The sequence below is a fragment of the Marmota monax genome, unplaced genomic scaffold (assembly GCF_021218885.2).
Source record: "Marmota monax isolate L192 unplaced genomic scaffold, Marmota_monax_Labrador192_F-V1.1 WCK01_AAM20220418_F8-fsc00033, whole genome shotgun sequence".
NCBI lineage: Eukaryota > Metazoa > Chordata > Mammalia > Rodentia > Sciuridae > Marmota > Marmota monax.
Genome location: NW_026694282.1, coordinates 12,902,412 through 12,929,987, shown reverse-complemented (window position 1 = coordinate 12,929,987; position 27,576 = coordinate 12,902,412). Strand labels below are relative to the sequence as shown.

Below are 27,576 nucleotides of genomic sequence, written 5' to 3'. Positions count from 1 at the left end.
CTCAGCAATTAAGCATTGGAGACATAGAGGGACTATTGTCTTTTTTTTTTTTTTTTTTTTTTTAAATCCTCACCATTCTCTCTCTATCTTCCCAACCTCTAGCTCACCCTTTTATTTTGGAAATGCCCTTTTAAGACCCTCCATTTTTCTCAGGCCTGTTTTCAAGCAGGCTAAGCTTTTGGGAAGTTATTCTTTGGGGCTGAGATTGCCCCTTCCTTTCCCTAGAGTCCACAGCACTTTCCCTGGAGTGTGATTTTACAGACTGCCTCAGGCAGCGAGCCTTGTGACCTGCTTTTCCACATGGATCTCTTTGTTGGGGGAGGCACTGAATGCTCAATGACTTTGAGAAGGAGAGAAAAGAATCACCTCCCAGATAGGGTATTTCAGTGAAAACCTTCTTAGCAAGACGGCAGGGTGGGGAGAGAGGAAGTGAGCAGACAGAGAGAGCTGCAGGGAGCCACTCAGCAGTCTGGCCAGCAGTTCTGAGCAAAGAGCAGTATCTGTAGGAGGGAATGGAGATTTCTCAGGAATATTTTTTTGCCTTAATGACTTAAGATCTAATGCATCACCAAGCCACGTTTGATTATGGGACAACAGAATCCATTCCAGGTGGGAATCAAGCAGTTCAGTGGGATTGTGCTTCAAGTCCTTTTAAATAGATTCCATGATGGGCTCTTCTGAATCTGTTAAGAGTATGACCTGTGGGTGGGAGCTCTCACCTCCAGCACTTTAAACTAGTAGTCTTTGGGGGCAATGTGTGAATAAAAGGTAAAAAGAGATAAAGCTCTGGCTAAAGGGAGATTCATGAACTAGCAGGTTGAAGGCAGGTTGAAAGATATCACTTTACATGGAAAAATGAGAATTCATACCCCATTTGAATCAAATGTATGATATGTCAAGATCATTGTATTGTCATGAGCAACTAATAAAAAAAGATAGATATCACTTTTTATAAAATCAGATCACATGGAAAGAGCATTTCCTAGGGGTCAATGAAAGAATTTCAATCCCAACTCTGTCCTCTACTAGTTGTAGAACCTCGTTAGGCAAGTAATTTTATTTCTTAGAGATCCAGGAAGAAGAATACCTGCTCTAAATTTATTGTAGCTGCTATAAATCGATAAACTTCACTTAATTTTTTGAGGGTCAAATGAGACAATTGGAGAAGAGAACCTTGAATACTTAAAAGTTGTTCCATCCAATATGGTAGCCAGTAGCCACGTGTGCCTGTTTACATTTAAACTAATTAAGATGCAGTAAAAAGTAACACAGCCACAATCCAATTACTCATTAGACACATGTGACTATTGGCTATACCGTATTGCACAAATATATATATATATATGTGTGTGTGTGTGTGTGTGTGTGTAACATTTGCACACTATCATTGAAAGTTCTATTGGACAACTCTGTGGCAAAGTGCTAGCTAGGCTATGATATTAAGAATATAAAAAAGTGGCATATTGTAGGGGTGACATCCTGTCATAATTAAGAATTGTTGGAGAAAAACAAAATTCACTCAAGTTAGCTGAATTAAAATAAGGGATTTATTTGACTAATGTAGGAAAAACAAATGGATCCCAAAGGCAGGAAGCACAGCTAAGCTTCAAGAGGATTTAGAACCACTTCCTAGATTATTTGAGACTAAAGAAACCACTTTTCCTTTCTCATTGTCTGTCTCCTTTTTCTCTTCTCCCTAAGTCCTTTTGATCTTTCATCTGTTTCTCTGAGTGTTAATAACTATTTCTCTCACCACCTCCTCCCCCTCTTCCTTCCTTCTCTTCTCTGTTTTCTTCCTCTTTGGTTTTACAGTTCATCTTTCTCAACTTCACTACACATGGTCCAAATAGGGCTCAACCAGACCCAGTTTTCATTACCTTTCATGAATCATATCCAACAAAAGTTGGAATTTGGAATTTGTAATTTGATTCCAAATTCCCTGGAGAGAAATTCTGATTAGCCAGCTAGGTGAGATAGCCACTCCTGCTCTGATCATCTCTTCCTGGAAAAGGAGGAGTAATGATATACTTACTCAGGAGGGGCAATGGAGGAAGCTCTGAAAAGGAGACTATAAAGGTCATTGGCCCACACACTTGCCCTTGCTACCTTAGAGAGGCCCATTGAGCTGTGATCACCCAGAGAAGAGCCAGCAGAGATTTGACAAAGGAGGAGAAGGAAGAAAGTGATGCCTTTTCTTCTATAGTCATTTGTATGGTTCACTGCACCAGTGCAGATTTACAGGTTTAACTTCCTGTCTATATACCTAAATAGAAGCCCCACAGCCAGGAAATGGTGCCTAAGCCTCTGTTCATTCATCGGTTCTTCCTTCCTTCCCTCCTTCTCTCCCCCTTCCTTCCTCCTTTCTTTCTTTCTCTCTTTCCAGGGATTGAACCCAGGGATGCTTAATCAATGAGCCACATACCCAGCCCTTTTTATTTCTAATTTTGAGACAGGGTCTCACTTAGTTGCTTAGGGCCTTGCTAAGTTGCTGAGGCTGGCTTTGAACTCGTGATCCTCCTGCCTCAGCCTCCTGAGTCACTGGAATTACGGATGTGTACCAACATGCCCTGCTCTGTCATTTCTTAAATGCAAACAGACCACTCACAAATTCCCTTCTCTTCTGCCTTTAGGAAGGAACATGAAGTTCCCTTGGATATCACTGAAGAAGAAGATGGGAGGGGCCATTTAAGAGAGATTATAAGTTGGAGGCTGCAAGGCTGGGGCCAGAAGGCTGGCAGTGGAAAACGCTGTTGAGCTGTGATCTCTCACTGAAAAGTTCCAAGTGCCTTTTTGCTTCCTGTAAAAGAAAGGAAGAGAAGGAGGAAACCATGTCTATAGCCCTGAAGCAGGTGTTCAACAAGGACAAGACCTTTCGGCCCAAGAGAAAATTTGAACCCGGCACACAGAGGTTTGAGCTGCACAAGCGGGCTCAGGCGTCCCTCAACTCAGGCGTGGACCTGAAGGCAGCCGTGCAGCTGCCTAGTGGGGAAGACCAGAATGACTGGGTGGCAGTGCATGTGGTGGACTTCTTCAATCGTATCAACCTCATCTATGGCACCATCTGTGAATTCTGTACCGAGCAGACCTGCCCTGTGATGTCAGGGGGCCCCAAATATGAGTATCGGTGGCAGGATGACCTTAAGTATAAGAAACCAACTGCATTGCCAGCTCCCCAGTACATGAACCTTCTTATGGATTGGATCGAGGTCCAGATCAATAATGAGGATATATTTCCAACATGTGTGGGTAAGTCCACGACCAGCTTCTCAGGCTTTATTTGTTTATTTTTTTGATATTATCCCCACACAAGCTCAAAAAGTGTGCAGAAGGGGATTCTCCCTAGCTGCCTGTGATGCTGGACAATACCCATGGCAGTATTTCCCCCAATTCTATTTTTATCTTTTCTTTTTTTCTGATTGGAGATTGAACCCAGGGGCACTGAGTCATATCCCCAGCCCTTTTTAGCTTTGGTTTTGAGATAGGGTCTCACTAAGTTTCATAGGGCCTCACTAAATTGCTGAAGATGGCCTTGAACTTGTGATCCTTCTGCCTCAGCCTCTCAAGTCACTGGGATTACGGCACTCACCATGATGCCCAGCTTCTCAAATTCTATCAGTCATATACCTGTATTTTTTTTTTCTCCATACCTAAGAACCTTATTGAAATTTTAAAAAATCATTTATGAAGCACTGACGATTATTTTGTGGCCCCCAGAACATTGATCCAATGTTAGATTTGATCTTGTTGGTTTTCTTAGGACTAGACTCCACACTTACCCAGTTATTTTGGTAAGATTTTTGTTTCTTGATTGATTGACTATTTAAGGTTATATTGACTCTGGTGCATTACTGGCAATATTTATCTTTTAGGATTAATAAGCTCCAGTGTGGGAATCCATGAATTTGTTTGGGGAGCAAACAAATAGGGGTTCACATTTTATCCTGGCATTCTGCTCCTTCTCCTATCATAACTTATTAATTCCAAACTGCACTGTTAACTCCAACCCTTTCATAGCTGCTGGACCTGCCAGAACTCTTGAAATGCAAATGCTTTGGTTTGTTCTGTACTATAAGCCATGAAACTTAAGAGGAAGGACCAAACCTTCTCTGTCTCTTGTATTTCTTTCTGCTGTGGAACATTGGTGGGCTAAATTTAAAATTCATTGTTTTATTCCTGGGGCTCAACAGGAATGAACAATACTCTACTTCCATTATCATATTTGCAGTGCCTAGTACAGTGTCCTGAAGCCTGTGGGGGCTCTCAGGAAATATTTCTGGAATGATTGAATAAATATTGTGCTATTAGAAAGCCTTCTTGAAAAGCTCTGAGATGACTGAGGCATTTTTTAAAAAAGTATTTGAAGCATACTGTTGAAATCACTTTTAGATGGGGGGTGTCCCCATGAGGCATGTGGAAAGTTGAGAAGGGCCACATGGAAATAATTAAGTTTATACCAAACAAAAAAATGTGTATAAATTGATTGGTGTCGTATGGTACATCTTGAAATATTCAGCACACAAACCAATTTGTCAGAATCCTGTTGCTGTGGCTTTTCCAATTCCCTCTTTTTTTTTTTTAATTTTTTATTGTTGGCTGTTCAAAACATTACATAGTTCTTGATATATCATATTTCACAATTTGATTCAAGTGGGTTATGAGCTCCCATTTTTACCCCATATACAGATTGCAGAATCACATCAGTTACACATCCATTGATTTACATATTGCCATACTAGTGTCTGTTGTATTCTGCTGCCTTTCCTATCCTCTACTATCCCCCCTCCCCTCCCCTCCCCTCCCCTCTTCTCTCTCTGCCCCCTCTACTGACATTCGTTTGTCCCCCTTATATTATTTTTCCCCCCTTTTTTTTTTAACCTACCTTCTGTGCCTCTATGAACACTACCATATAGTCCACCTCCTTCCTGCTTACGAGAGACAAGAGATAAAGAGGGAATTGGACCTCAGAGTTATACTCTGAGGTCCAATTCCCTCTTTATCTCTTGTCTCTTGTAAGCAGGAAGGAGGTGGACTGTATGGTAGTGTTCATAGAGGCACAGAAGGTAGGTTAAAAAAAAAAAAAAAAAAAAAAAACTCCTCTGGGCACCTGGGAGGGATGGGAATTCCTCAGGCTGTTGTCTTTTTGCACTTTCATTGACTGCCAGAGGCTACTTACAGTGCTGGGAGGAATTTTCCTCTTCCAGAAAACTTAGAAACAATGGGCAAAGCTCTGAGCAGAACATATGATAAAAATAAAGATAGATAAATGTGCACAAAGATACCTCCTCTTTGGTCCTTCCCCTGTGCCTGCTCCTGGATACTTTGAACTCTGGGCACTCCTTCTCCCTGGCAGCTGTGGTTACCAGATAGCATTGCTGAACAGGAATTGCAATGAAGAGCCATGTGTGTTACTTGAGAGCAAAGCAGCTTCTGGCTGTCTGCTTGGAAAACAGGGCATCATAGGAGGTTTTAGACTTCGGAGGAAATGGGTGGATGCCTCCATGTCCCCCAGAGTCACTGACTTTGCTTTCTTTTTCTAGACATTTCCTTATTCAGTATGCTCAGGGAACAAGTTGACTCCTCTGTTTCAGTTCTATCCAGTCCGTGGTCCATAGCACACTGGTATTCTGAGAGCTTTCACTATGATTCGCCCACCCCACCCCCATGGAAAAATACATCTGGGAAATACTGAGTGAAATTGATTTCTTTACCACAGGACTTTTAATATGCCACTGTGCATTATAAATTTCCAAGAAGAGAATACTTTAGTATGTGGTGTTTCCTAATTTGACCCAGTATCTTTATTTTAAAAAACAGAAGAAAGATTGTCATCACCTTTTCGGAAACATTAAGCTATATAAGTTAGAGTCATCAAACTTTTATTATGTCAGAATTACTTGGGCCTTCTGTTCAAAATACAAATTCTTGATCCTTCCCTTTAACAACTAAATCAGAATCTCTTAGGTGAGACCTAAAAACCTGTATTTAAAAAAACAAAACAGAGATTTGATAAATTGTGTATAAAGGTGTATTAAGAATTGCAATGCAAAAAAATTAGGAATGTAATGCACTCTATTGTGATGTAAGTAAGAAATAATAAAAAATAAATAAATTAATTTAAAAAAAGGAAAAAAGAAAAAACAAAACACAGCAAAAAACACTTGGATTGTGCAGAGGGGAGGGAGGGAAGGGATGGGGTAGTGGGGATGGGAAGGTCAGTAGAATGAGACAGACATTATTATGCCATATGCATGTATGATCATATTAGTGGTGTGACTCAGCACCTTGTACAGCCAGAGGAATGAGAAGTTGTGCTCCATTTGTATACAATGTGTCAAAATGCATTTATTGTCATGTGTAATTAATTAGAACAACAACAACAAAAGACTATAGTCACTGTGTTGTACAAGTGATCTCAAGAACTTAATCCTTTTAGCTAACTGAAATTTTGTGTCCCTTGACAAACATCTCCCCAGCTACCCCTTCCCCAACCCCTGGTAGCACCCATTCTACTCTACTCTTACAAATTAAACTTTTTTGGATTTCATATATAAATAAGATCATATGTTATTTGTCTTTCTGAGCCTGACTTTTTTTTTTTTACTTAACATAATCTCTAGGTTCATCCATAAATGACAGGATTTTCTTCCTTTCAAAGACTGAATAGTATTCCATTGTGTATATATGCTACATTTTTTTTTATCCATTCATCTACTGGATATATACAACTTTATGCATACACCACGGTTTTCATTATCCACTCATATACCTGTTGGCCATTTGCAAGTCTTGTTTTGAGAAGAGTCTATTCAGACAAATCCTTTGTGTATTTTTATTTATTATTGTTATTTATTTATTTATTTATTTATTTGGTACTGGGGATTGAATCCAGGGTACTTAACCACTGAGCCACATCCCCAGCCCTTTTTTTAAAAATTTGAGACAGGGTCTCTGCTAAGTTGTTTAGGGACTTGCTAAGTTGCTGAGGTTGGTTTTGGACTTGTGATCCTCATCCTGTGCCCTTCTTAGTTGCTGGGACTACCGGCTCCTTTGGGTATTTTTAATTGAGTTCTTTCTTTCTTTTTCTTTTTTTTGGTGGTGCTGGGGATTGAACCCAGGGCCTTGTGCATGAAAGGCAAGCACTCTACCAACTGAGCTATATCCCCAGCCCTTTAATTGGGTTATTTCTGATGACCTGTTTGAGTTCCTTATGAACCTTCAGTTTTCATAAACACACACCACTCTTCCATTAATTGTAACCACCCAGAATTCTTGTTCTTCCCTCGGAAGCATTCAGTTTCCTATTCTGGTTTTTGCCCCATGCTCTCTCTATAACCATCCACTTCTCTGTCTAGACAATCCTTGTGCATCCTTGGAGGCCCAGCTGAGAGCTATGTCCTCCATTGAGGCTTTCACCCATTAGAATGTGAACCCCTTAAAATTATAGGAAACGTCCTATGCATTTGAATATCCCAGCACAAAGTCCAGTCCTCTTACCTTATAAATGATTGGATGGATGGACAGGTGGATGCAAAATAATCTTTTCAAGTCCCAATATGTATATGGCACTGATGGACAAAGCAAGTGTAACACACGTCTCTGAATCTCTTTGTCAACATTCCTGGTTACTTTCTGCACCTTGTTTCTACCTTGTTTTGTTTTCTGTTTAGCTTTTCCAAGGTGAAATGTTAGGGGTCGATTAAAAAGGACCAGCATCCCCCATCACTATGAAGATATTCATCAGTATCCCACGTTATCTCTGTGATTTGCTCTCAGATGTTGTTAGTGTCTTTTGGACCTACTTTTAGGAGCCACTTTCTCTTCTACACTCCATTTCAGCCTCTTCTTCCTCCCCCTGATTCTAGCCTACTTTTATTCCTTTTGATCTTTGCGCTGTCATGACTCATTATCATGGAAACCATCAAGATGTCTGTCCAGATAACGTTAAAAAGAATTCTAGGCAAACAACAGATCTCTGGGAGGGCAGCTTTCAATCCTGGGCATCCTTCTGTGTTCCTGCCTGGGGACTGGGAGGGGGGTCAAACTTCACTTCCTTGCCATCCAAGGAAATGGAACCGGAAAATACCAACAGCTGTGAAGGCTTCACCCTTAGTTAGGAATTAAAGGATATAAACGGCTGTTGGTCTCTGCCATTGAGACACTAAGAAAGGCTTTCATCTGTTGCTAGATTCAAGTTTAACAAGGAGACCCATGCCGGTCCAGAAGTCCAGCTTTCCCCGATGGGAGAATACCAAACAGATGTGGCTCCCTTGTAAACCACAGTCTCCTCCACTTTCCCTTGAACGCCTAGGGCTTCCTTTGTAAGGAACTCAACAGATGTTTCTGGGAAGTCCTTAAATCAGCACAAACTTCAGAAGCAAGGGCTATCTCCTGGATTCTCTCTGTAACCACCTTCAGAGATAACAGCCAAGACAGAAAAACAGAAAACCACAGACATTAAAAAAAAAAAATTCTGTTGCTGTCTAATTAGAATAAGTTCTGTGTTCCCTGTTTTTCTGTTATATAATAAGGTAATATTTTAGTTCTGAAACTCAGGGAAAAAATTGGGTAGAAAGCTTAGAACTTCTCTGACTCATTTGTTTTTCAAAAGTCTTTGAAAAGGAGGAATAAGAACACATAAAACACAATTACATAAGCTCACCCACCTCTGTGTGTGCGTGTTTGTGTTGTTGTTGTTGTTGGTTTGTTTTTTCCACAAAATGGGAGCCAGGAGTGCAGCCCCCTCTTCCCTGCCTCCCCCAAATAGTCTTGTGTCAGGAAAGATCAGGGAAAAGAAGAGGGAAAGTGAATTCACCTCTATGGAGCCTGCTGAACACTAGACAGTACCTGCTACTTAGTCTTTCTTAATTCCTACAGTAGCTCAAATGGAGTAAAAATGAAGTTAACATTCTGTTTTATCAGTGAAAAAGCTGACGTTTAAACAAGATAAAGGGCTTTCTTAGTCTTGCACTGCTACTACAGAATTTAGGAGTAAAGAGTTTGAGTTTAGTCAAAAATCTGTGCTGTCATCACACTCTACTATGGTTCATAGTGTGTATCATTATTTCACAGATCTTCCTTCAATGGTTGGAGGCTTTTCAATGAATGGTTTTAGCTAGATGTGTAGGATGGAGAAATTTTCATTTTTTTCCCCTAGAACTTTTAAATACATGGTTATTGTTTTGGTTTTTGCTCCTCTAAAAAAATCACCACCACAATGCCTTGAGAATGTGTCCAGGTACTGTAACTTCCATGCTCCCTTTTGCGATGGGGCAGAAGATTCCTTAGCCTCATAAAAACCCATTACTAGTCCACCATTCCCTGCTGCTACTATTCATTCATTCATTCATTCACTCACTCACCCATTCAATGAGTGCTTGCTGTGCAGGATCAGGTCTTGTTTTAGTTACCAACAGAGCAAAGCATCCAGAGTCCCTGTCTTTGAGCAGTTTGTATAATGTCCAGATGGCTAGTTGCTAAAATCACTCTGCACATTTTTCTAACATGAGTAGTTTATCCAGTGGTCAGATGCACTGTGGAAATGGCTGTATCCCTTTGGCAATCTCTCTCATGAGACCACATCTGATTTCATCCTCCTTCAAAATATTGTGGCAAGGAATGTGAGAATGTAAAAATGCCCCTAGGGTTGGGCTTTTCAGACTTGGGATGGTGAAAGGTTCAGTTTATAATTAGCGTGTATGTTTTAACTTTTAAATTTTCTGCTGTGTGTCTTCCTTATATTTTTAAGTTTAGATATAAATCCACGTAACTCCTGCAAGACAAAAATGTGCATTCAAAAAAATGTATTTACAGTATGGTAGAATTAGCACTGTAGACTCATACACAGATTTGGGTTTAATTAATTAGCTCTGCCCTTTATGAGCTACTATGTGATGTTATCTCTAAGTTTCCATTTTTCTGTTTGTTAACTAAGGATTATAATCCTGACTTTATTATGCCATTGTAAGGATTAAATGAGACAATATGAGTGTAAACACATATCCCAGAGTTTGAGACATGAATTACTAAAAATAAATGTATGTTAGTGTTCTCTCCTCCACCCCCAGGCATTTCTATATAACTATTAGACAAAATGCATGGAGACTACTAGACAATTTCTGAATCGTATCTGCAGAATAATAAACTGTATTTTAAGACTCAGTAAGATTTTACAAAAAGTATCAGACTTCCTTGCTGAATCACTCTGTGATTGGAATCACAAATTCTTCAGGTTGTCATCTTTCATAGGCTTTGGAAAATTCTACTGTTTCTTTTGGGGCTAGACCAAATCTTTGCTTCAGGGATGACCACCTAAATCTTTAGAGAGACAGCCACTAGGATGGGTCTGTATTATTGGTTTTCAAAAGACAAGAGTGCTAAATCTGCTCATGTCCAATATCAAATCAGCTAACCACAGCAGAGAGTGAGTGCAGGTTAGCTAGAGAAGTTGGGGAGTGGCCACTGGTCCCATCTAGGGCAATCTGCTTATTAAAACCAATGTTGGGTAAGGTTACTTGGATTGTAACTCTCAAAAATAGAGTAAGTGTCCTTAAACCATTACTGCCAGGAGTAGAGCCCCCTTTTCCCTGCTTCCCCCAAATAGTCTTGTCAACTGGGAAGTGTTTCCAAGGCTCTGGAAACAGGATTTGCTTTTGGAATCTGGTAAATTGTTTGGTTCCTAGGAATTTACTAGTTGGGAGGGCATAAAAGGAATTTTGCCACTTTCTGAATTCATACTACCTTAATATTTTATGTATGGTACATCATTTAACCAGTAAAACAAGTTCATCAGGCAGTAGTAGTATGATTTCTATTTCACAGACCAGAAAAGTGAGACTCAAAAATATAACTTGCCGAGGATCACACAGGCAGCACAGAGAACACAGCTGGGCTCCAAAGCCCTGTTCTCACTACACCAACCTCTCAAGTCCATGATGTTCTTACCCCAGAGGAAACATTGCCCTTGGATTTCCCCTGCCTATTGCCTCAGTTGTTGAATCCTCTCTAAAGAACATCCTAAGAGAAAACCAGCAGTCACAGGAGGACCTTGAAACAGGCTCCTACATTTGATGCAAATTACTACAGGTGGGAAGTCTAAGACTCTGTGCCTTTCAAGAACTTGCCTCTTCTAAAATCTGGTACTACCCAAGTTTGTTCAGTTGCTTGTTTGTGGAAAACATGCAGAGACAGCTGAATCTACTCCCCTCCCCCAAGCCTCTACCACTGCCACTGGAGAATTGATGGTGCATTGTGGAGGGTCACAACTCTACCCTTATATTGCAACCCAATACTTTAGTGACTTGGTGGCTGAGTTAATGAGGACAGTGTTAAAAAACCATCCCTTCTCAACAAATCCCAAGAGATACCTCTGGAAAGAGCCTCCAATATGCTAAGAAGTAGAGCAAAAGACAGTGGAGACAGAGGCTTGAAGACAGTTCTGTAAGTTAAGGCTAATCACCCGCTGTCCCGACTTGCTCTGGGTTCTCCATTACCTGTGCAATGTAATTTTAATGGGCCATATCTCAGGTGACAAGTTGTTACATCTCAGCACCAGCTGGGAAGGGAAATTGGGACATGTGATATTCAATGGAGGCCAGCAATAAAAAAAAAAAAAAAGACCATAATTGAGTAGGGAAGGGGGCATCTGCTGCTCCATTAGTGGCTGGTCACTTGTAGCCATGGCATCAACAAAGGCTGAGCCCTGCAAGCTAGTGGTGCTTGGGGAGGCAGGCCAGCTCAGCACCAAGTGTGAAGGGACATAGTAGCAGGGCCCTGACCCCAGAAGCCTTCTCTCTGCTTCCCACCAGTGCCCTGCCTCCCCTTTGGATTGACAGAGTACCTTTGTAGGCCTAGAGAGGTCTTACCTGTAGAGGCCTCTGCAGAGGAAACCATTCTTTAAAACTTCATGCTAATTTCAAATTCTAATTGATAATTCTATCCATGTTTCCCCTCACATAATCAAGTTTTCCCCTTCAGTCTTCTAGTGACAGGGATGATCTGGGAAGACAAGCCAGTTTGGGAAGGAAGGAGGGGTGGTTAAAGGGAATAGACATACTAGTCCCTGTAAGACCTGAGTGTGATCCTAGTCATCAACTTTTATTAGCAAATGTTCAGTCTCTCTGAGCCTGTTTCCTTGTCTGCAAATGCATTGGAACGTACATACTTGGTGGGACTGTTGAGAGTATTAAATAGCATGCTATATGTAGAACACCTGGCACATGTTGGGACATAGAGTGGCTAAGGTTGAAACGTTAGTTTCCTCCATACCACATAGTGTCAGTGTGATGAAGTAGACTCATCAGATGAACGGAACTGAGAAAGGAAGGAACCTCGGGGGGGAAAATTTGTAATTAGATCAAGCCTTTGCGCATGCAGTTGATCATTCATGTTCCCCTCGTCTTTTGCTCTATCTTGTGGAACCAATGGAAGGAACAGAAACATTGCAGGGATGAGACTGATTTCCCCTGGCATTGACAGCTAGAAGCAGGAAGGGGTGCACAATAGAACTGGAGAGGACATTTCATGTGTGCAGCCAGTGTGGCCTACACAAAGCCACTTTCACTTCTTGTTTTTGCTATAGGCGGCAGGACCCAGCTTGACACTGTAGAAAGTAGTTGCTATTGTGTGAATATAAATTAATTGATGCCACTGTATAATGTATATTAAAGAACAAATGTATTCCTGAAAGTCCTGAGGTGTCTGCCTCATTGTGTCACTTGGCTAGTATTTTCAGTTCTCAGGTAAAGTTTAATATTGAAAGAAAGCTTGGCAAAGAATCCTTTTATTATGTGAACACATCTTATAGTGATACATTTAATGGATCCTTTAGAAATTAAGATGCCTTCTCAGGAGACAAACTGATGTCTTAGCTATTTCTAAGGGGGAAAAAATGTTCTTCGACGAAACAGTAGGCTTTTAGTGATTCCCATCACGCTGCCCAGGTCACCAGCACTGGAGAGCAGTGATGATTTAAGGGAGAAGCTCCAGGCAATAACTGGATGTTGGTTTATTGCCCACTTCCTGTGTCACATCCCCTGGCAACCTGCAGGCAATGGCAGGCTCCCACCTGGCTTCTGGTCTAGTTGAAGTGATGGAGCCCTAATGCCTAACGGGACAGCACAAATTGGCCTCAGCACTGGGGGAATCACTAACCCTTCCCTCAACATCATTGTGATTGCCTGGCCTAGCTAGGGAACCTGCCATAGCCACCTGCAGCAGAAGGAAGAGCGTTGTTGAATATTGGAGATTCACTGTTATGGCCATCAGATATGTGGCCATCCCATAGTGGGGAAAAAGAGCTTACCACTAAGGCCAGCTATCTTCCATGTCTCTGAAGAGAAATGTGAGCAAATATGTCAACAATTGCTCCCAGGTCCCAGGACACATCTGAGGGCAGGTAGTATCGAAGCATGTGGAATAATGACCCACTTGATTTCTGTTTTCCAGAATTAGTGTCAAGGTTAAGGGCTCATGTTCAGTTTTGATTTAGATCTTCTCCTTTCCCTGTGTGCTATGTAAACTTGGTGATCCCTGAACCTCTCTGAGACTCTCTCCTTATCTGAAAAGTGGGTAAGAATAATAAAACCTTCTTTGTAAGGTAACGAGAATTAAGTGACATCATGCAAGTCAAGCACTTGGCCTGTTCTTGTTAAGTGCTGAATAAATTTTAGCTTAATTTCCTTTTCATGGTGACATAAAAAGGGAAGACCTCTGATTTATTGTACTTTATACTGCCTGGTTTATAGAATTTTACCTAAAGTATTCTATGTCCATTTATCTTTCGGTTGAAGTAAAAATTGAGAAAAGCCATAGATAATGTCAGTTACTATAATCATGAATTTTTACTATAATTAAGAATTTTTTCCACATCCATTAGGCTATCAATTAATCAAAACTTGAATATCAGCTGAATAGATTCCATAGATTCCATTTTTTGTGTGTAAGGCAGTAATTTCAAAGTTCAAAAAATATAGTTATATTTTAACTAATGTTAATTACCTATTTTGGGGGCAAGCACTGTGTTCGCCCCCAAATATGTATATATTTTTTCCTAATCCACACAGTATCCCTGATTGACTATTAGTATTGCTAATCCTATTTTCAAATAATAATCCTATTTTCAAATAATTTTTATTCCCAAAGTCACCTGTATAGTAAGTGGTTGATCCAGGCTTAGCATCCAGACTTGCCTAACTACAAATCTATAGAGCTTTTTTTTAAGCTACATTCAGTGAAATTACGATGTTTCCCCTCTCCAAAAACAGAATAACTTAAAAACAAATAAGATGAAAGCAACGTCTATAACTCTTAAAATGATAGAGATTAAGGAGATAAAACATTTCTTTTCAAGTTGAAAAATTTAGATTGGCTTTTTCATGTATGTTTCTGTTTAAAGTTCCAATGTGCTTGTGAAAATACCTTCATGATTACCTTGAAAGAGTTCGTCTCCTTTCTTCCCAGTATCCAAGCCCCATTTACAAGTGACATCTAAAAGAATGGAGGGGAAAAAAAGTAGGTTTATGTGGGATACTTTATGTTTTCTTTCTTTTTCTTCCCTACTCCTCAACTTGAGTATGAGTGAAGTAAACGGCAGACATTTCCGTTTACTGGAAACTGAATCAAATCACTAGGGGCATGAGATAAGTACAATGGCTGTGTTCTCTCAGAATATTCTTTCATGGGACGAAATGCTGTGTTTGATTAGTGATTATGCATAAGTGCAAAAAAAGAATGTGTTTCATAATATGCTACTCCTCTTTTAATTATTTAAAGTTGACCATTGACAACTCAATGGAAGAGACCAGACATATGCACATTGGTACCCTGAAGTCCAACCTAGTGCCAATGCTAATGAAATTCTGGGCATGGTCAGGAAGTGTCCTAAAAGCAAACTAAATTGTCACCGTCTTATCAAAAACCCTGGTGGTTGTTCTTGAAGTCTGAGTGCCTGGCTTTTGAGTCAACTCAGAAGAGTGTATAAGAGTAGAAGGTGGTCCAAAGAGTGGCCTCTCTAAAGATGAAGGCACTGAAGAGTTGGGGTGCCTGTTTGGATTAACTTGAACTCCTCAGAAAGAGAAAACAAAAGATGAAATCTGTAAAATCACAGATGTAGTTGATTTTTTTCCCCTGCTAAATCTTAATAATTTTTTTTTAACCACTGAACTACATCCCCCAGCTCTTTTCATTTTTTGAGATGGTGTCTTGCTGAGAATCTCATCATTTTGCTAAGACTGGCCTTGAATGTTCAATCCTCCTGCCTCAGCCTCCTAGTCACTGGGATTACAGTCATGTACCAGCACATCCAACTATAACACACCATTTAATGCTTGAAGAGGTTCAGTGTTAGAATGATAAAAGAAAGAGAGAAATAGTTTATGTATATATGGATGCTTAGGAACTTGGTATTTCCAGAGTGGCGCAGGCTAAAATAATAGGAAGATGGATGACTGATCATTTTAGATAGCAATAAATTCTTCCAAGACAACGTGGACAAAGGGACTTTTAAAGTTCAGATGACAGAGATTTAGAACAGTGGTTCTCAAATCTCTTTTTGGTCTCAGAATCTCTTCCTACTCTTAAAAATTATTGAAAATCCCAGAGATCTTTTGTTTATGTGGGTTATATGTATTAGTAATTATCATATTAGAAATTAAACTTAGGACATTTTAGAAATATTAATTAACTCATTAAAAATAATAAACATAATATATATGTAACAAATAATATCTTTAAATGAAAAATAATTGTATTTCCCAAAACAAAGTAAATTTTTTGAGGAAGAAGAGTGGCATTATATTACCTTTTACAAGTCTCTTTAACTTGTGATTTTATAGTAGACTAAGGGATTCTCACATCTGCTTCTGCACAACAGTGGATTCTGATATGTTGTTTTGCTTCAAGTTCAGGCTCACACCGATATACAGTTGGAAAGGGGAGGACTATGTGTACCTCTGAAAGGACCCCCAGGGATTCATAGCTATGTATCAATTGATGTTGTGAAGAAACCCATGACCTCTCCGACTCAGAGAGAAAGCTCTCCTGAACTTGAATACTTGTTGCCAAAAGGACTCCCAAGGATCCATACATGCTTGGAGGACCCCTGCTATAGATAAAGCAATTGCGGAGGCAGTCCTCTGCACGCAGTATGCACTTGGCAATGTTGATTGAGTGAATACAAATTGAGGTTGCATTGAGAATTTCACAGTATGTCTCTGGTTAAAGGTACATCATAGTATCATAGGAATATAAACCTCTTAGAAAGCAAGGTTCAGAGGGCCCATTGATTAGTAGGACATATGCTTTGTGGTATTTATCCAGGAGAGCTGATGACTTTTCACCTCACTCTACCTAGTCACTGCGATGTCCCTATCACACACTCTTGGGGGACCACAAAAAGAAAGATGCTAATTGGTCTCTGAAAAAAAAATTAGCTCTCTGATTTCTTCAGCACTACGTTCACACTGATCTAATGAACTAATTCTGACTAAACATTTAACTGGTGGTACTTCATGTGCATGTAGGAAGTATCATAAAATTTGAATGGCATTGCTATGATATAATTATTGTCTCATACATTACATTAGAATGTCATTAGAGACTACCTACCTCTCTTACCTACCTTGCAAATTGTATACAACAGCTATTGAAGTTCAGGAGGGCTTTCTGTCTGACTCAGGTCATGAGTTTCTCTCCATCATCAAAGGATGTGGATTTTTATAGAATGCCAAGCATTATCCAGGATTTTATTAATATTATAAAGTAGTTATTATGGAAAAGAAATTGAATTAATGATTTAGAAAGCACAGTACTTGCTCTTTTGGATTATCTGGGACCCTGCCCTTTCCATAGATAATTCAATTCAGCATTAACTGAATTTAATAATAGACGGTACCATGAGGGAGACAGCCATTGGTTAGCATAAGCCAGACATGGCTGCATTGCTTCACCCTGCAGAGGAGCAGCTCTGAGTTATCCTCTGTGGACAGACTAGTTTCTGAATGGGGTTTAGAAAATATTTTATGCCCCAAGAAATGTGATTTCAGTGTTCGTGTCAGAGGCCAATCTCGTACCTGCCTTGCTAAGCAGGTTATGCCATATCTAGCTTTCATTTTATGCAGACACTAAAATAAGGGTGTCTAACATTCATTGAGTTTCTACTGTAGATTAGACACATTTCATTGCTCATTACTTTTCATGACAATCTTTTAAAAAAGGTAGGCTTTGCCTATTTTCCAGATAAGGGGAATGAGGCTCAGAGAGGTGACAGGGGTCACACAGGTCACACTGTGTGCTGAGACCTGCTGGTGTTTCTGACTCCTTTGTGTTTTTTTCCCACTATGCCAGGAGCATCTGTAAGATGAGCATTCTTGGCACGTACTTGCATGCCTTTGCATAATCTACAAACATAAATATGTTCAAAGACTGCTTGAGAGGGGGATGCAAAGTGAAGGATGAAAAATGAAAGGATAATTTGAAGAAGCAGAATGTTTAGCTCCTCAATGACACTAAGGCATGAGGCCCTGACAGAAGAGATTCTACATAGATAAGAGGTTTCAACTCATGGCTTTGATAATTTCTCGTTGTACCTGGAATACGTGGAGTTTGACTCAAGGCCTTTTGAAATGAGGAAGACCTATGCCAGTTGTCTAAACCTACCATTAATAAGATGAGACAGATGTTTCAATAATTTTTTGTGTGTGTGCTGAGGGTTGATTGTATGGGTGTCTTTTAAAGATAAAAGTCTCCCTGGCTAGGAAGAAAGGGAAGGGGGGGAGGGGGAAGAAGATGAAGGTATGCCAACTTGCTGCATGTTATGCCCTGTAGTTTCACAGCTAACAAATGAGAGAACAGATACAAATTGGTGCTTGTAACTTTTAATATTCAACCCAGAGTATGGATTCTGACTATCTGTCTGCTTTTCATTTTTACTTCCTAGTCTGTTGACCCTCTTTCCTGCTCTTTAACACCAGGATCCCTGGAGCTTAAGGTTGCTGCAAGGTTTTAATAAGATGATGCGTGGGCCTTTGTATGTAGAAAATGTTCAGTAAATATCAGCTAATGTTATTATGAATAATATTGTCAGTACTGTATTTCTGCCAAGAATTGCTGTGGTTTTTTTCCATGTTAGAAGCTGCACATATCGATAAACCATTCATATTTCCAGAAATAAGGGCCCTATAGATAGTTTTCTGTACTTTCTTCTGGTGGACATTTCAGTCCTGGTTTCTTAGTCATTTCTCACTTGGTCCATGTTGACTAAAGCACATTGACTCTTTAAATGGCCGTGGAACCTGGCTGTACTTAACAGTCTAGGATGACACGTGGGCTGATTGGACTTGATGTTATTTCAGGTGCCACAGGTGTGCATTTCATCTCCGACAGCCCCTTGTCATCCCACCCCCCATTTCGTGCTATACAGCAGCTGCCTTTGAGGAAGGGCCCCTGTGGGACTCTGTTGGCCCAGGGGAAATGTGACCAACACCGGGGGCTCAGGGTTTTCAGATAAAGTATCATAGCCTTTTCCAGGACAATCTGACAAGAAGACATTGTCAAAGTGAACTTTTCTTTTTTAGTCTTTTAAAAATAATTATTAATAATGTATATTAATTGAACAAATTAGTGGATTTCACTGACATTTCCATACCTGCATATGTTGTGCTTTGGTCATGTACTCTCCCTTCTATTTTCTCTTGCCTGCCCCCACCCACTCCCCACTTCTCTAATAGTTCCTCTTCTACTCCCAGATCTTTTTTTTTTTAATTTTATTTTTCACATACGAGAGAAAACTAGTGTTGCTTATCTTTCTATATCTGGCTTATTCACTTGATATGAGGTCTTCCAGTTGCATCTATTTTCCTGCGAATGACAGGATTTCATTCTTTATGGCTGAATAATTCTCCATTGTGATAGATACCATATTCATTCATCTGTTGACAGGCACCTAAGCTGATTCCATGTATTGGCTATTATGAACAGTATGCAGTTATTTCATTTCCTTCAGAAAAATACCCAGGAGCAGTATAGCTAGATCTTTTGTAGTTCTAATTTTTCGTTTTCTGAGGAAACTTCATACTATTAAAAGTGAACTTTTAAAGTTATCCAATACAATAGACCCACTAGATCTATTTAAGTTCTGTCCAGTTTTTCCATAATGGAGTCCTACCACTGATATCCAGACCAATGGTAGAGTCCCCCTTCCTTAATGCCAATCCTTTCCATGCAGAACATTGGCCAATCTCTAATTCCCTTGCCAGTACCTAGTCCTCTTGCCCCAACATTCTGCGCATCCAGTAGGGCTCCCCCTCAGTTGCTGCCTGCTGAGATTGCCCCAAGCACCTCCCTTATCCTCTTGGATCTACAAGGCACCTCCACTTTCTATTCAGAAACAGCAGTTCTGAAGTCAGCCACAGTCAGTGATGCACACCTATAATCCCTGTGACTCTATAGACTGAGGCAAGAGGATGGTAAGTTGGAAGCCAGCCTTAGCATCTCAGAAAGACCCTGTCTTAAAATAAAAAACAATAATTTTTAAAAAGGGCTAAGATGTAACTCAGTGATAAAGCACTTATGGATTCAATTCTCAATACAAAAAAAAAAAAAGTTTTAAAGTCAGCCACAGCATTGGCTGGGCACAGCACTCTCAACAGGGAGCTCAGAACTCTCCACAAGTTCTCTTCTGGCTGCTAGTGCCTGAATTTCCTGGTAGGACTTTTTCTAAAATTAATGCTCTTTTGCTGAAGTGGAAGCAGCCATATGGGGGAGTAAGTAAAACTGCCGTTGCCTTTTTCCTTAAAGGAATTCTCAGAGCTGGGCATGGTGGTGCACGTATGTAACCCCAACCACTCAGGAGGCTAAGACAGGAGGGTCTTGCATTTGAGGTCAGCCTGGCAGTGTGACAAGGGCCTGACTCAAAAAACAATAACAAAGAATTTTCACTGTTTTTTGATTATTTACTGTGGCTACTGTCTGTGAATCCAGCTTCTGCAAGGTAAACTAGCTGTATCTGTCTTAATAGTGTTACAACTAAATAAAAGAAGGAAAAAATGCAAGAGGTCCCTATTCATCCACTTCAGCAGCCCTTCTTAATTTGAGAAATAGTAACTTGGTATCCATAGCTCCTGGATGTGTTTTTGTTATCAATAGGAGTCAGCAAAGTCATTAACCCATGCTTTAAGAAGAGTCCAGTCTAAAAATACGACAGCATGTTTCTTTAATGACACGATAAAAAAATGAAGCTTTCTTCTTTCCTTGGAGATAAGCCATGGCAAGTGTAAGACAGGCAGATGTGTCCCTGAGGATGACTCTCACGTCACTGTATAGCTCGCTGCTCATAAATAATGAGCTTGACAAATGTAAGATGCATCAGTGAGTTTCAAAAGGCAGAGCTCGGATGACCACGTTCTGCCGTTGGTAGTAGTTGAAGGCAGTTGTATAAGACTTAAAAATTACCAAAAGGACTGAAGTATATGAAAAACTTTATATAATAGCTGAAGGGAAGTAAAATATTTTGAATATCAGATCTCTTTTTACTTTTTCCTTTAGTTATCTTTGACATTCTAAGAGATCTTAGTGCCAACAGGTACATAACTCTTCAGCCTGTTCTAAACATAGCAAATAATTATTTTCTTTGAAACCACAGACCATATTACTTCTCTGCTAAAATTAAAAAAATAAATAAATAAATACAACCAAAAAACCAACTCGATATCTTCCCATTGCAACCAGAATAAAATCCTAAATCCTTACCATGGCCTGCTGGACCTCTTCCTGAGCAAGCCCCTGGCTATTTCTCTGACCTTCTCTTGCTTCTTTTCCCCCTGCCCATCAGATTCTAGCCACCCCAGCCTTCTTTATGCTTCTCACCCCCCTCACCCCCGTGCCAAACTAGTTCTTCCTCCCACTCCTCACCCCCAAGCCTTTGCACTTCTGTCCCTTAGGTCTGTAACACTTGGCCCTGGATTTATGTGTAGCTGGTTTCTTGATAATTCAGGTCTCAGCTCAAATTTCCCTTCCTTGGAGAGGACTTCTTTAAACATTCAGTATAATGTAATTTAAATCCCTTTACTTTATTAGATAATTGGTCTAATTTCCTTTTATTTCTTCTTTTTTCCCCGTTCCGGGATTCGAACCCAAAGCCTTATACCTTAATTTTCTTCTCATTTTTTTTGCTCTGAAATTGTTTTGCACATTTATTATTTGTACTAATTGCAACAGAGATAAGAGGACAAATAATTTCTTATTAAATATCAAATAATAAAACGAAAATTGTCATTAATCCGAAATATTATTTTTTTCTGCAAACATGACAGCCTGGAAGCAGTTGTCCAACTCAAAATGTATTTACTTACAATGTGCCCAGTACAGTAATAACTTCAGGAGGCCGTTCAATCCGTCAGCAGATGTTTATTAAACATTTCACATACCCTTCTCCTCATGAAACTTAAAACCAAGTAGTGGAGTGAGATATTATAAAGCATGGAAGCTCCATGAATATAGGGGTCCCTCTTGTTCAGTGTTGCAAACTCAGGCCTCCAGTAGGGGCTAGCACATGCAAGTGCTTTGTACAAAGTGATGAAGGAACAGGTGAAATAAACAGTGACAAGTGTGAAAAGTTTAGTAGAAGAAAATGCAATGTGCCAAATATGCAAAGTGCAAAACCACCCTCAATTACTTCCGTATAAACACACACACACACAAAGTCTTTAACAGAGTGCCTCAGAAGTAATATTTAAGGTAAGATGGAAGGGTGAGTGGGATGCATCAGGGTAGAATGGAGGAGTTCTGGGCAGAGGGATAGAACCATAGATGCAAAGGCCCTGAGGTGAGCAAAGTGTGGCATTCCTGAAATCTAAAAGAAGGCAAATGTGAGTGATAGATAAGGAGCTTGAAAGATAGCAGGGTCTTGGAGACCTTGCAAGAGAGTATGGTTGTTCTCTGGAGACTTTAAGCCTCTAAGAACATGAGTGAGTGATAAGATTTGAATGTTAAAAGGATTGGTCTGGACCCAGATTGGAGAAGGGCAAGGAAGACATCAAAGTAGGGGACAAATAAATTTCTCCAAATCTTTTATAGTTGCTAACAGGGAATCCCTGTAACAACAACAAAGACTAGTGCTGGGTGCTGGGACACACACTTGTATATAATCCTAGCTACTTGGGAGGCTGAGGCAGGAGGATCACAGTTCAAGGTCAGCCTGGGCAACTTGGTGAGACCCTGTCTCAGAATTTTAAAAAGAGCTGGGATTTTAGTTCAGTGGTAGAGTGCTTGTCTATGTTGTATAAGGCCTTTGGTTTAATCCCCAGTACTACAATAGCAAAAACCGAATTAACCAAAGGAAATAAAACTGAAGTTTATTAACATGTATGTCACATGCTATGCATGGGAGAAAACCTGGAGAAAGGAATAAATCTCTATAGTAAATTTCAAAGAAAGAGAGTTTAAAGTTCAGGCTTAAATACTGTCATTTGATGAAACAAAGAATAAAAGGACATCAGGAACCCTGGTGATAGGAGGTGGCCAGAAAAAGCAGGGAAAATAAGGGTGTGTTATTCCGCTTTGCATTGCTGTGACCAAAATACTTCAAAAGAACAACCTGGAGAAGGAAAAGTTTATTTGGGCTTTATTAGAGGTTCCGTCCAGGGTCACTGATGCTGTTGCCCTGGACCCAAGGTGAGGCATTATGGCAGCAAGTCATGGTAGAGGAAAGCTGTCAGCTTGTATTGGTCAGGAAGCAACAGGCCTTGAGGGTGGGGGGGCCAGGGGAGAGACAGAGAGAGAGAGAGAGAAAATACGCCAGGTGAGGGGGGGGATATAATCCCTAAGGCATGCCCCCAGTGACCCACCTCCTCCAGTCATGTTGCATGAGCCTACATTTACCATCCAGTTAGTCCATTCAAATTATTAATCCAGCAAATAGATTAACCTACCGATTAGATTACAGCTCTCATAATCTCATCACTTGGCCTCTGAACATTCCTGCATTAGCATAAGAGCTTTGCCGGGGGACACCTCATATTCAAACCATAACAAACCAGGGCTCATTATGCAGATATCAGTCCATGTTCCCCCCATTCAGCCCTCCCTTTCTTCCTGGTACAGAGGAGAGCCCCTTACAAATGGCATTTCCTTTGTAGGTGTGAATTTCTCTTTTGAAAAGCTGACTTTAGAGAACTCTTATGTCGGCAGTTTCTCCAAATAATCATCTTGAAACAAGATGTCAAAGAGGCGTATTTTGGGGGGATCTGATCTACACTCGTATTTTGGGGTATATTGGGATATATGAGTGTAGGTGATAGGTGGTGGCCAGACCACTGCAGTGATTTAGATAGGAGATGGTGAGCACCTGGAGAGAATCAGTGGGTCAGAGAGGCTTCAGGAGATGAGTTGGTGAGGAATATATGAGGTAAGTAGGGCCCAGGAGGAATAAAGGGCAATTCCGAGGTGTCCACCTGGAGCAACTGAGCAATCATTTTCCTGAGGCTAAAGATCTTAGAGGAATGGTTATTAGCGGGTAAAAAGTTTGAATGAGTTGAGTTTGAGGTTCTCCTGAGATACCTATGGAAAAATACGGACCAGGCCGGTAGACATACAATATGTACCTGAGCCCTCCGTATATATGGGCTCAGGTGAAAGCTCTCGGCTACACCATGTAAGTGGTGCTAAAGTCCTGGGGTTGCTGAGATCACTTCAGTGGGTAATTTAATGAATAAAGGGCAAAAGCCAAGGACAGAGCTCTGGGTGACACATTTAATGAGGATAGAGAAGGGAGAATCATTGGAGTTTGAAGAGGAGTCGGAGGAGGAAAACCAGGAAAGAATGGTGTCCCCGTGAGCAGAGGGAAGAGTTTGCTGCCGGGAGGAAGGTGTTGAAAGGTTAAGTAACATGAGGACAGAAAAGACAAACACATGGTAGTAAACACAGAGAAAGGGACGAGGAACAGTCTAGAGGAGGCAAAACATGTATCAGGCAGCATTTGTCTTTCCAAAGACCTTCTGGTCTACTTCAGTGCCTAACAGAGACCATCCAGCACCTCCCCTTCCCAGTTCCAAAGCAGAGGATGTTATTCTGTAGGAGAAGGCGCAAAACATAAGGGTACCACATCTTCCCAGAAGGTGAACTACACCCAGGGTCTTGACTTTCCAGTTGTTTCCCTTCCCTCATGATGCTGGGCAGTTTCCTGCTCTTGTTTCTTTCCAATAGACTGCCTAGGTTGAGCTTCTGTTGGTTTAAGTGCTTTGCTCTTTGCTTCAACCAAAAGAGTGTTGGGTTTGCCAAGAACTCTTTGACTCGCAGAGAAAAGACTGTCTGACCTCTGCAGGCTGCATGAAGGTCAGCCTTGGCAGTGATTCAGTGGCTTAGCAGGTTTACTGCTATAGCCTGCAACTCTGAACCCATAAATTAAGAACCTCGTGCACCTCCAACATGCACGGAAAAGCTTTGTTCTCGTCTATAAATCACAGGAATTCTGAAGGCCTTGACAATTCACAGTGCAACCTCCCTTCGTTGTTCTGCTTCCAGGAATTTTTTTCAGACTTGATTAACTGGAAGGGTGGAGATAGTGCTTTGGAGGCTCCTTTAGTATCCTTGGCTCTATGAAAAACATAGAGAAATAATTCTATTTTTAAGGTAGAAGGCACCAAATCCGTCTAGCTCGAGACCTTTTGCAACTCTGATTTTTGTGAATGATTTGCACCCTATATCCACTGAATACCCAGCAGTGATTTCATTCTATCCATGTGGCTTGATTCCTGGCTGCCTCTCAGTTTAAAACCATCTTACTGCTTAAGATGGGTGATGGGAACAGCTATAGCATGGGACAGATGTAGGTGGGAAATATGTTTGGAGCTAGAAAAGAGGGGAGAAAGGGAACACAACTTCTGATTTAAAACTTTGGGGATTCCCTGGTTGAAAATCAGCAAATCTGATTAGTAAAAAAGGAAAAACGTTGACTTTCTTAAAAGAGAGTATTCTCAGAGAACAGGAAAAGATGTCCCTAAATCTAATCTTTAGCATTATTGTCTGTCTTCCAGATAAACTGACCATTCCATGTAATTGGGGAATATTTTTGTGTTTTCACCAAAAGAGGGGAAACAATTTCCTTTCTCATCTTCCAATTTCACTTCATCCTTGTAGCCTAACTCTCTTCATCCTTCTGCCCCGACATCACACACACACACACACACACACACACACACACACAATGGTATAGAATCAAGAAGAGGGCAAAGCAAGTATATCCTTCAGGACACTGGAGAACTTAGAATTAAACACCACGTCTATTTAAAAATTAAGAATGCTGTATTTATCCAATACCATTTTTGGATAGGAAGGGATGCGACTAGAAGACTTCCAAATTTCTCTCAAGTGCTAACATTCCATTATGGGAAAGGATCCTCAATTAAGGTCCCTATTCTAAGGGTAAGAAAAGATTGGGGGTGGTGTGCAACCCTAGGGGAGATTCATTTCAATTCAGAAGAGACATATGGAATACCTGCCATGCCCTGGGCATGGGGGAAGCATTGCAGGACATAGAAAGAACCACAAAAATGTTCCCTTAAAGCAGTTTGGAAATTCCTCAGGAAACAGGGAATGGAACTACCATGTGACCCAGCTGTCCCACTCCTCGTTTTATATCTAAAGGACTTAAAATCAACATACTATAGTGATGCAGTCACATCAATGTTTATAGCAGCTCAATTCACAATAGCTAAACTATGGAACCAACCTAGATGCCCTTCAACAGAGAAATGGATAAAGAAAATGTGGTACATATACACAATGGACTATTACTCAGCCTTAAAGAAGAATGAAATTATGGTATTTGCAGGTAAATGAATGGAACTAGAGAATATCATGCTAAGTGAAATAAGCCAATCCCAAAAAAACAAAAGCCAACTTTGGAGTAAGTGGAGGTGTGGGCAGTGGAGATGAGAAGGTAGAATGAGACAGACATTATTACATATATCCATGTATGATTACATTACTGGTGTGACTCAGCACCATGTACAGCCAGAGGAATGAGAAATTATGCTCCATTTGTGTACAATGTGTCAAAATGCATTCTACTGTCATGTATAACTAATTAGAGCAAAACAAAACAAAAAAGTGTTCCCTGTCCTTAATCTTACCATCTCCAGATGAAAAAAAAAAAAAAAAACTAGTAAAAACAAAAGGAAAATACTATTTACCAATAGGAAATTCATATTTACCAATAGGAAAATACTAAGAATCTCTAAATTTAAAGATTATTCCAATGTATCCTTTGGCAATGATTCTATAAGGAGCTAGAAATGCCTGTACTACCCAGGGAAGAAACTCAAAAACTCAGAAAGAGGAGAGAGAGAGAGAGAGAGAGAGAGAGAGAGAGAGAGAGAGAGAGAGAGAGAGAGAGAGAGAAAGGAGAGGAAGAGGGAAGGAAGGAAGGAAGGAAGGGTGAGGGATGAACAGAGAGGAAAAAAAGAAATGGAATTATAAAAGAAGTGGTTGGGTGATTGAAATAGATTCTATGGAAATGACTGGAATTGAAACCTTGGGTCCCTTACTCTTTCCCTTGACCACTTGAACAACAGGTTGCCTTCTTCCCATCCATTAATTTCTCTCTTAGCTGTACAGGTCTCTGCTTTATTTTTCTGAAAGTACCAGTTGCTTGTCCCAATCTTTTGCTTTTCTGAAGCACACCGTCTAATGGATGTTGAACCTTTTTCCTGGGCTGATTTTCATTTATTCCAGCCCTCAAAGGTGTCTTTGGCTTCGCTTTCGCCTCACCTGCATCGGGTACCTGCAAAGTCAGCTCATCAGTTCTGTGTGGGATACACAAGCATCATGTGCTAGAGAGACTGGGGGAATTTTTAGCAAGCCGTGGGTCTCTTGGTACATGCAGTTGTGTTTATCCTTTGTGTTGATTTGTTGTATACGGTTTTAATGGGAAAAGCACGACTTTACTGACCTTTTCTGAACAAATAAACTTATTTAAGTCAGCTTGGTGTCATTTGGGACAGAATGTTCCTTCTTTCTTCCTCTGGGGCTGCCTCGGACATTTGCATTTCAAAATCCCTACATTCCCAGCTTCACACCTCCCCAATCACCCAACCCTGAAACTTTAAAAGCAGACTAGAAGGGGACCTGAAAGAAGATGGGGGTGGGGAGGGGAGAGGCCAGTGTTCTGAGGCTGACCCCCATCTGTGCTGTGCTTTGGTTTTCAAGCAAGATTTATGGAGGCCCTTGTGTTCTGTCTGTAGTAGTTAGCTCCCGTTGCCACTTGAGGTCAAGCTGGCCTTCCCAAGGGAAGGTGCTTAAGGTTCTTCTCCTGATGGGGTCTGACTCCCTCTGATACTTGTGAAGACAGGGTAAGGAGCATCCAAGAAGATGCCTCCCTGTCTTTCCTTGTCTCCATTTTCTTTCCTGGCTTTCCTCTCAAATATGGTAATTAAGCCACTAGACATGTTTGGAGGGAGGTTAGGAGTGTGATTTAACAACTAAGATAAAACTGCATGTTGTATCTCTAGTTAATTGAGAAAAATAATGTTGTTTGCTTAACTTTTCATTCTTTGGAGGTGACTCATGGGGTTCGTTTGTATGTTT

At 40.5% G+C, this 27,576-nt stretch overlaps 1 protein-coding gene and 1 non-coding gene across 3 annotated transcripts in view; one reads left to right on the top strand and one right to left on the bottom strand.

The window, feature by feature from the left end:
* Mob3b (MOB kinase activator 3B) overlaps positions 1-27,576 on the top strand; it is a 198,688-nt gene that overhangs the window by 73,890 nt on the left and 97,222 nt on the right. For both annotated transcript variants that reach the window (XM_046467348.2, XM_046467347.2), the window contains exon 2: positions 2,631-3,246. In XM_046467348.2, coding sequence (XP_046323304.1) covers positions 2,829-3,246 — 418 coding nt within the window. In that variant the 5' untranslated portion in view covers positions 2,631-2,828. The remainder of the gene's footprint in view (positions 1-2,630; positions 3,247-27,576) is intronic.
* Positions 7,091-7,163, bottom strand: Trnae-uuc (transfer RNA glutamic acid (anticodon UUC)). The gene has a single exon. It is a non-coding gene; the product is annotated as a tRNA-Glu (tRNA).